The sequence below is a fragment of the Drosophila kikkawai genome, chromosome X (genome assembly GCF_030179895.1).
Source record: "Drosophila kikkawai strain 14028-0561.14 chromosome X, DkikHiC1v2, whole genome shotgun sequence".
In the NCBI taxonomy this organism is placed as follows: domain Eukaryota; kingdom Metazoa; phylum Arthropoda; class Insecta; order Diptera; family Drosophilidae; genus Drosophila; species Drosophila kikkawai.
The window spans coordinates 12,202,481-12,212,977 of NC_091733.1; the positions used below are offsets into that span (position 1 = coordinate 12,202,481).

General features: G+C 37.9%; 1 protein-coding gene across 1 annotated transcript; it reads right to left on the bottom strand.

The window, feature by feature from the left end:
- Nucleotides 1-74: 74 nt before the first annotated feature.
- On the bottom strand, nucleotides 75-9,645 carry LOC108071235 (acidic phospholipase A2 PA4). Its single transcript, XM_017161918.3, has 4 exons — nucleotides 9,231-9,645; nucleotides 2,591-2,759; nucleotides 2,061-2,513; nucleotides 75-421 (listed from the first exon to the last, which is right to left on the bottom strand). The coding sequence occupies exons 2-4, from the start codon at nucleotides 2,749-2,751 to the stop codon at nucleotides 322-324; spliced, it is 714 nt and encodes a 237-aa protein (XP_017017407.1). The 5' UTR covers nucleotides 2,752-2,759; nucleotides 9,231-9,645; the 3' UTR covers nucleotides 75-321.
- Between the last annotated feature and the right edge of the window lie 852 nt (nucleotides 9,646-10,497).

The following is a 10,497-nucleotide window of genomic DNA, read 5'->3' on the forward strand; positions in this document are numbered from 1 at the left end:
ACAAAGCTGACAGTTGGTTTAATGGTTTTGGGGTGCACTTGGGTTTCTCCCGAAATGAAGACATTTTGGATTGCTCTCGATTTGGTAAATATATTTATTTATATGTATGCACTTTCATAATTATATATAGATCTGTTTTGTATGCGTTCAATATATGAAAATATAGATGTATATATTTTCCATTTGCTAGTTTCTGAGCTTCTGTTTTATGTTTTATCATTGGCTTTCAGGTTCATGTTCAGGTTCTCAGGTTCGTCATCAGGTTGAAGTGTTATCGTCGTCGTCGTCTTTGTCTTTATCTGGGCTGATCCACTCCGCTCCTTACGAGGACGTTCTCGGCTGACTGGGCACATACTTCTCCGATGGCTGGTATTGCCACTGAGCGCAGATGGCCTCCTGTTCCGTTTGGTTATATCCGGCCCTGAAACAATCCAACCGGGAGGTTCGAAAGAGGAACGGCATGCATGGTTCTTAATGTGTTTATTTTTCAATGGCATTTGGGGCTACAAGCTACGCAACGCAAGGACACATGCAGGACATGCAGGTAAGTAAATGTAGGACCTATGGACTACTAATACTAAACGAAAACAGTGGTAGGTAGTGTCCCGATCTCTAGTTCAAGTGCTCCGGAAAGTAATCTTTGGGTAAGGGGTTCCAAGCAATCTTGGAATAAAGTTCTTAATCTTTATAGTTTTATTTATAGATTTCCCCAAAGTAAAAACAGGAATTTATTAAAACACTTACTGCACAAAAAATTAAAAAAAAAACCATTTAAAGTATTTAATTGTTCATTAACAATTCCATTCTGCTGCTCTCAAGCCAAGATGACTAAGCCAAGATAACTATATGGCTTTTACAGAATATTAAGTAACTTTTGTGCAATAAATAACGAAACAGGATAAAGTCAAGATCATTAAAATTAACATCACGTTCACTGAGCTGACTAAAAGCCATCGAGAATTAAGTTCTTCGAGTTCTTTTTTTTTTTGTTTTTTAAGTATTAAAAAAATAAAAACAACGCGACTAGATATTTTAAGGGGAAACATAGCAAAACTATAACAATAATAATTACCCAGTGGACCAAAAGACGACAGTTTAAAATATCTGTTTGTACAAGCACTTAAAATGACTATATAATAAACTGAAGTCTTTCTAGCGGACTCACAAAAAAACGTTTAGTAAACATCTATATTAATGTTGTGATAATTATATTCTTAATATAAGATATCAGCAAAGGCTCGCAAACGATCCGTTTTCCAACTATCGTTAATTAATCTGTTTTTTTTTTTTATTTATAACTGTTTGATTTCAATTTAGTTTTGCGGTCCACTGGTTATACTTACAGATCCATGATGATAGTATGCAAAAAACTTAGCAAAATATTAATACTTTGAACAAATGGAAGACAATCCATTTCCTAAATCTAGTTTCCTATCTAAATCAGAGATGTTTATCTTCTTTTATAAACGGACTAATGCTCATAATTTTATGAAGTTTGTGCTTTAAATATGGAATGGATAGGACGTTTGTTTGGCTAAAAAAAATCCTCAAATAGTCGCTCTAAATTATTCCCCAAAGATTACTTCCCCTCCGCTATCAACTGTAAACAATAGTCTGCCGGGTCTCTCGGCTCTCGCTGCTCTCAGCTCCAGCGAAAGTCGGGTGCTCCGTATCCATAGCCACGATTGCCATAGCCATAGCCGTAGGACGATGACGCTCCCGGCCGCTCGTAGTGATAGCCAACGGCTGCGGCTCCACCTGGGCGCGTCGATGACTGCGGAGGGAGCTCCCTGCTGACGGGTGACTGCAGGCTGTCCCAAAGGAGTCGCGGCCGCTGGACCACCTCGCGTAATATATTGACTGCCGCCAGGCCAACGCTGGCCAATTTGACGCCCCAACGGCGAGCAGTGACCTTGGCAGGCGCAATGGCGGCCAAGGAGCGTCCCTGCGGATGGGCCAGGATCTTGGCTATCAGATTGTCGCCATGCGGCGGCACATAGAGATCCGCCTGGCGGTACTCAGCCGGACAGTGATCGGTGCGATAGTAGTAGTCCTCGAACCTCTGGTGTGCCGAGCAGGGACTTCGCTCCTGGAAGCATGTCACCTGCACAACATTGTAGAAGATCGCTCCGAGGGTGTTGGCCGTCTCCGTATTTGCCGCCTGTAAACATCGCCGGAATCGGGCATCGCAGTCGCAGTGGCTACGCGTGAAGGTACCGCGATTGCATAGCCCTCGCCGGCATTCGCCGACATTGAGGACATCCGGACACATGTCGTGCTCCCGACAGCATCGATCCTCGCGGGCATGCGGTCCCAGATCATCGTAGCTGGTGGCCGCCGTACCCGGGCCGCACCATTTCGTTCCCGGATAGATGAACCCTAGGCCTCCGCGAAACTCGTGGCCATAGGAGCCCTGGCGGCGGCACACCTCCTCCAGCTCCATCACGGATTCCCGCGGCACCTGGCGGATGCGACGTGGATCCGACTGCAGCAGCATGCGCTGAATATCGCCGCTGACGGGGATTAAAAGAGATCAGAGATCACCATTACTCTAGACTATAATTTCCCATATTTATTTTATTTTGCTCACCGGTCTGTGTGCATCTTGCAGAAGGGATGCCGCGAGGACAGCTCCACCATTACGGTCATGGTCATGTCCGAGATGAGTACCGCCGATCCGGAGGCGGCGGGTGGCATTGCCGAGCCAAGGAGCCACAGGACCAGCACCACCGCCATGGGCGGTTCCCTCATGGCTCCAACTAGGAGGGAGAAGATCGATTACGTATGAGAATCAGATAGTGACGAAGGAAGAGGAGAAGGAGATCCGCTCCGATTAGCTGCCGGCGCGTTAATGAGCCAATGCGATATGGTATGATATGTGGGCCATCATTAGCCCCCGAGAGCCACTCGCATTTTGCATTTCTATGGACCACTCCGTGACCTCTGGCCACAGACAGAATCAAATATCCATAACTGTGCACAGTGGTCAACGCATCGTATAATTAATTTCGAAAACATATTCACTGGCGTCGTGTCAATACTGTCACATCGGAAACCATCTCAGTCATAGGACCCTTCTTTAATCCAAATTCATATCAATTTACGCATATATAGTAGCATAAAAACTTGACATTTTGTTATGAAAATTATCATTTTAATATGTGTAAATTATCACTTTTGGGCTATCTTGTTATGCTACAGATACAGAGAAAGAAATTAAATACGATCGTATTTATATATCCATTGAAAGTATTGATTTAATATATATTCATTTTTAGTGTAAAACCTATGGGGCTAACTTTACAAATATTATCAATTATTATCAAATAACTATTTACGGTCTCTTAAATTAATTTCATTTTATTTAAAATTGTATTTAAATTGTATTATTGAGATCAACAAAATCATGTTAATTTTATTATTTTGTCATTATCATTATATTATATAGCAGATCATTTTACAAAAACTTATTCAATTTATTATCACTTAAATCATTTTTATATTAAAACTTTTTTTATATTATATATATTTAATATCCAATTTGGAATTGCAAAATTTATCCTATATATTGGAAATATTATTAAAATCGTTTTAATAATCTAATTTCCAATTTTATGAATAGAAAAAAAAATTAAAAAATATTAATAAAAAAAATTTTAATAAATAAAACTCGTATTTTATCAAAAATTCTGAAATGATTTTGTTTTAAAATAAAATCCAATATCATTTTTCTCAGTTCTCTCTTTCGCTGGCGGGTACAGAGCAAGACCCACTGTAAAGCCAACGATCAAAACAAAAGGCAGCACAAAACAAATGATCGCGGATAGACAAGAGGACAAAAAACAAAAAAAAAAAAAAAAGGCGAAAACAATTTGCAAAATAAAAGGCGAGGGCTTTTGATGAACGGTATTCAGGTGGGAGTGGGACAGCGGCATGGCTGTGAGAAAGGGAGAGCGCGCCAGCGACCTACCCCAAGCAAAAACAAAACAAAGACACAACGGAGTCAGGAAGAGCGGCGCCGTTTTTTGTGGGTCAGTTGAAGGTGGAGGCGTCGGCGTGTTACCAATTCTTTGGCTTCTCATCTTTGTGCCTTTTTCTTGTTTTTGGCCAACGCGCAAAAGGTGAAGGTCACCGCTCAGCCAACTCTGTTAATTAGTCAAAAACTTAAGAGATGACGTTCGCTTGATTCTTCTCTAGAGGTGCACCTGTATGTGTGTGTGTGTTTACTTTACGTTATTATTTGGTTACTTTTAATGTCAGGCCAAGGAACAATTTTACTCATCACGTTCCACTCAGGTTGTAAAGCGTAAAAATAATTAATGATGACACTCTATTACCCGCTTAATATAAGTATTATTTATGTTGTTTGCCCAATTGTTCGTTGTTTGTGCGGGAGTGTGTGAGGGGGACAGGGCAGCTCGCCAACTGTCACTCTTCATGTAACTGGAGCGGCAACAAGAGTGGGAGTGGGAGTGGGAGGGGATGAGCGTGAGAACGCCAGACCTTGGTTCAAGGTGAGTGTGCGAGTGAGCTAGAGGAGTCAATTTGTCAGAGAGTGAGAGTACCTGATGCAAGGAGCCAGCGCAGCGACATGGGCATTGCAAAGGGGTCTGCAGAGTCCCATTTTAAATAAATAATATTTACATAGACATTTAGAACTTGTATTAAATTTGTTAAATCAATGTTTTTTGTTACAATAAGGATACCTTTATTTGTATTAAGATTATTATTGATTTGAATAAGACCCCTCTTAAAAATATCCCGATTTATGCCCACCTGCGCCCCTGTCCTGTCTAGAGAGCCTTGCTCTTCTGTCAGCGAGTGAACTTGCCTGTCACTCAGTCGGCGAATATTGTTTCATTTTGCGCAGATCAATTGCGGTTTATTTATGGCCGCACAACGGACCGATCAATCCCAATTCGCATTAATAATTCGCACCGACACGACAAGTGACAACAATTGATAATCAATTACCTATGGGCCATTATTCTAGCGGTGAACGTAACACACAAACACACACATATGCATAGCTTAATCAAAGCATCTGCTGCGCTGCTTCTTCTTCTTCTTGTGGATTATCTAGCGATCTCTGTCTTGTTCGCATAATTTTCAATGTCAATGCTTTTGTTTTTTTTTTTTTTGCTTTTTAAGCCAGTCTTCCTCCCTCACCTCTCTACCTCTTTCTGCCTTTTGATCAGTGCAAAAGAAAACGAAAACAAAGTCAAAATCAAAAGTTCGTTTACGGCTGTGTGTGTGCACCTCAAGTACAATGACCCAACTCCCAAAAAAAAAAATAAAGCCCCAACAACTATATTTGTATAAAAAATAATTCAAGAAATACTTAAACCGTTTATAGATCTTTTGACTATTATAACTTTAGCTCTAAACTGTCACTCAGCAGAAGGAGATCAACAACATCGGATCAAATCATATGAGATTACAGTCGAGCTTCCACGACATGAACATACTTGGAGTCTTAACTCTTTGAAAAAAAACTCTTTGCAATTGCTTAATTACATTTAAAAATATAGAAGATATAGAAGTTCATAATTATATATATTTTTTGTTAGAGTTTTTTGTTTCAATATTTAATATATTATTAATTAAGTTATTAATAGCAAGTCTAAATAAATATGATTTTTTGCCTTAAAACCAATACCACCAAGACTTAATATATTTTTATTATGGGAATAGGACATTTTTCATAACTAAGCCAAAAATGTTGTAACTTTTAATCCAACATTTTAACTGCCCAAATTTTCAGGTATCACCTAACGAGCAATATTTTATTTCAGTGCATAGAAACAAGCTTAAAGCCCGAATTGCGTTTTAGTACCTTTAACCCTTTTTTTTCGGTTCTATAAAATTGTGACAATAAACACTTTTTATGACTAAAACGCATGTAATTTTTTTATTTAGGCAATGCTATTGACCCGCCCCTAGACAGTTTATGGACGTTTTACTGTACCAAAGGCATTAAACCCCGGGGAATGTTTCTGTACCTTGGTCGCTGCTGCCCGAACTTTGAACGGTATACTAAAAAAAAAAAAGAAATCTTAATCGTGGACAGGCGTGTCTTGGATCATCAGATCCAAGATCCGATCATCAATCAACGATCTCCTGTTTATGTAGATTTTTTTCAGTCTTTTTTATGTACATATGAATGTATATATATGTTGGGGGGCCCTTCACTTGGCCGGACGCATCCGAAACTGGTTTGGCAGTTCGTTTGCATTTTGAATGTCACGCTGCAGACCAGACGCAGATGCTGGTTCTGAGAGGCGACCCCCAGCAATAACAAGTTGTAATCCCCCAAGCCCCCAATCCCCGGCCATTTGGGGGGTTAACTTGAGACGTGGTAATTGCTGGACTGTCGCCGTGCAAGTGTACCGCCGGCCCGATAATCGCTATAATTGCCGCAGACCTTCCGATTCCGACGTGCCCCGTTCATAAAGGAAGCACCGTCCTTGTCCCTTTGCTGAATGGGGTCAAGTTTAAGAGCAAACGGAATACGGAACATATTGTGGCCTTTTTAAAGCCCGGCATTCTATAGAGATTGATAAGGTTACCATGACCTTAGAAAAGTAATTATGATACAGTACTTTGGAATTATATAGTATGCATTTTAGGGAATGAAAAATGTTATTATAAGTCATGGGAATATCTAATCATTCAGTCTCTTGTATTTCTTTTAGTTAATAAATTTCCTTCTACATTTTCTTATATTTGCTTCATATTATTTGTTTTTGAAATCGGAATAGGAATTAAATAAAGTTGTTTGTTCGAAATAATAGAACCATAATCATAATATATCATAGTTAATAGACAATTATCACATTACTCTTCAGTATATACATAATTGTATATCTTGATATATCATATAATATCACTAGTTTATCATAGTAAATCATGGTATAACTTAGTATATCATAATATATCAAAGTATATCCTACAATACAATACAATACAATAGTATATCATAATATATAATCTTATATCATAGCCTTTTAGAATCTATGTACAATTTCTACTATATTTTGTAAACCTACTCCCCTTGTCGTTTTTAAGACAAGGATAATCTTAATATAAGAATCTCAACTTAAGAATTATAATATATAGTTGGAAATACCATAAGCTCATATCTTTAGTTTAGGTTGCGACAAAGATGTTATATGTTCCCAGTTCTCCCAAATGATATTACGGATATCTTTAGATATTTTAGAAAGCTATAGACCTCCCTTTCAGTTTCCCCAAATAAAACGGGGATCATAAAGTGGTGCCATCTGGAGACGATCGAATTAGGGCCAATCGAATAACAAACAGAGGCCTGTCATTGTCTCTGGCCGCAAATCGATCGAAAGGCGGATCAATATACATAAATCTAACTGGACAGTGGCGGTCATTGAACGCCCCTACCAAGGTCGTACCGGCTCCGAAAAAAGAAAACAAAGAAAACCAAAAATATCCACATAGTATATGGGTATAGTATCAGCGGAAACTAAAGTCAAAACCAAAAAAAAAAGCCAAAACGAATGCGTTAATTGCCCGATATAGAGGAAGCGACTCTCTGTAGCTCCCGAGGATTGTGGCTTCGGGGAAAACCGATCGGAAGTTGGCCATGTGAAGAACATAGGCATACCTATTGTTGACTTTCGCAATTTACTAGAATCGAACACCAAACACCCAAGCACCAACCAAGCAAAACGAGGCGTGACCTTGGGTTACACCCTGCCCAGTTGATCTACGTGTGCTAATCGCTGAGCAAATTTCGCGGCTTGTCGAGGTAATGTCTTCTCGCAGATGAATGTGCGAAAAAGTGCTGACGGCCTGACGACGGAATCTTGCTTATCGACCACTCAAATATTGTACTTAGCCATGTTGCTAGATGGATATGTCCACAGCGTGAGTGTCCGAGGAGATCAGTGTTTGGACATGCAAATGCTAACCAAAATGTCATGGGGCTAAGTTCTGGTCAAGAGACCACTTTGTGGGCCATTGGGTGGGGTCTAAGTACTATTACTATTCGATGTTGTCAGGGTTCTCTATTTACTATATACATATTTGGATGTCATCGGGTTTTCAATACTGATCTTTGATCTCTGCCAGGAGCTAAATAAATATGAACATTTTCAATATTTGAGTGACATTAAACAGGATCTTATGAGGTTTTCAATATTGATCTTTGATCTTATTGGGGAGCTAAATAATTTTGAAAAATGTTTCAGAGCTATATCTCATATCTTACTTATTCCATTATAAAATTAAGTATGAATAAGAATATATATTTATATTTATTTTCCTTCAATTTTATGTTGTATATTCGTAATATATTCCTCATGTATTCCTCAAATATTTCTTATATCTTCTTCATATTTCCTTTAGATATTCCACATATAATCCTTATTTATTCCACATACATATATTTCACATATATTCGTATTCTAACAACATTTAGCACGTTTTAAAGGAAACCCTAAATAATATTTAATGTAATTTTCAATGCTTAGTATTTCTTAAGAATTTCTACATTTTTAGGCTTTACTTTTTGATAATTTCTTAATTTTGTTTGTTATATACAAAGCGACTTCCTAGATACTTTATTACAAAATAAATAATTTATGCTCCTTTCAAGAATTCTAAAGATATTTCAAAATAATCGATTTCTTATCCTCGTATCATTAAGATTCCTGAAATCGTAAAACTTTCACTTATTATTCTCTAAAAAATTCATGTTTTCTTGAACATTGCCTTTATTTAATTTAAAGAACTCTAAAGCCGTGAATTTATGCGTCTTTAAACCCAAAATAGTACCTAAATCAGGGATCGTTACTTAATCGATTTACATATCCTTAATATCGATTTCGATTTCGTTGCAACCTTCACTTCTCTGGCACTTGAGAATCCTGCGCGGATGAAGGATGTTTGAAGGGAAGGCTGCGCTTTAAACGCAAGGCCGCCTGGCTGCCTTCACCTTTTGACATTTGGCCCACTGCGGACCACCGCCCACACCCGACACTCGCCGCCCACTTGGGGGAACACACCCTCGGCGCGGCCTTCGTGCGTGAAATGACCTTCAAAAGGCAACACAGCAGCCGCAACAAAAAAATATATATATACAAATAACAACAACAACTGCAAGGACAGGTGTCTGCACTTCACATTAACAACAACAAAAAAAATACATGAAAATAAAGGACAAAAAACAGGTAGAACTTTTATCCTGCAATTACCTGGAAAAGGTAACGGTCAATTAACAAACGGATATGGGTTCCTTTATTTATTAACTTGTTATTTTGAGAGCTAAAAACACAAGGACTCTGGATTTGGATACGGATTCGGATGCAGGACGGCAGCGGCGCGTTCGATTATTTTGTCGGTTTTATTTATGCTCGATTTCTGACGATATCTGTAATTTTGGGACGGTGGCAGCAGCGAAACATTTCCGCGACGCGTATGCGGCGCAACTGAACTTGATTCTGGCGCGTCGAGCGCTGTTAAACTTGGACTTGGCCAAAAACAAAAACAAAAAAAAAAAAAGAAACGAAACGAAAGAAAAAAAAGCAGGCAAAAGACACAAAACCCAAAACCAACAACAATTGAAAATTCAGTCTGCTGTTGCTGCTGCTGCTGCTGGCCAGGCCAAGAAACCGAATTACAACAACACAGGCGAAGCGGCGGCGGCCGCCGGACTAGAAGCTGAAGCTCAGCCAGCGTCGCTGTCAACGGAAGCTGCAGCCCCCTGTCCAGGGGCTTAGTGCAAAAGGGAGTCAAGGGGGGCTTTTGAGTCCTTTAGGAAAAGCAGATGAATATTATTTAGCATAACCATTACTTTTGAATCACATAAAACGAATAAAATGAACTGTAAATATAAATAATTAAAATATAATTAAATATATTCTTAATCAAAATCAACAGCCGAGTTAATCTGGCCAAGTCCGGAAGAAAACAATTTTTTTCAAATTTGTATAAGGGGTTACAACAGCCAAAATTTTAATTTTTAATAAATTAAAATGTGATATTTAAAAGTATTAAGCTTATAAAAACAAACACTGAAAAGCTTAACAAATTTAAATTAACACTTTTTTACCCAATTATTATATTTAAGGCCTTTGATTTTCAAAAATAATATATATAGACTTAAAAAAAATTAATTAATTACGTCGTCTTGGTGGTTTATTAAGGTCTGATATATTTCAATCTTAATTAATTACAAATAATTATTTTTTAAAATTAAAACAAAGATACTTTATATATTTTACGTTTTCTAGGTGGTTTATTAATGCCAAAAAGGGAATGATGTACAAAAGTCCAATATATTTTAATTGAAATTAATAAAAACAATATATATTTGAAAAATTAAAACAAAGGTAATTTTTTTTAGAATTTTAACATTAATCACAATTTTTTCTAAAATATATTTTTTTTAATTTTAAACTCTATATGTTGGTTTGTTAACCTAAAAGAAACAAACAGAAAAATGCATTTCTGATGAAATTT

What these genes read in the sequence shown, in the direction of transcription:
- LOC108071235 (XM_017161918.3), bottom strand. Translation starts at nt 2,751, where the DNA reads ATGAGGGAACCGCCCATGGCGGTGGTGCTGGTCCTGTGGCTCCTTGGC. An exon ending in TGCAAGATGCACACAGACCG is followed by an intron (nt 2,514 to 2,590) that starts GTGAGCAAAATA and finishes AATCCCCGTCAG; the next exon opens with CGGCGATATTCAGCGCATGC. An exon ending in CCCTGCTCGGCACACCAGAG is followed by an intron (nt 422 to 2,060) that starts GTTCGAGGACTA and finishes GGATTGTTTCAG; the next exon opens with GGCCGGATATAACCAAACGG.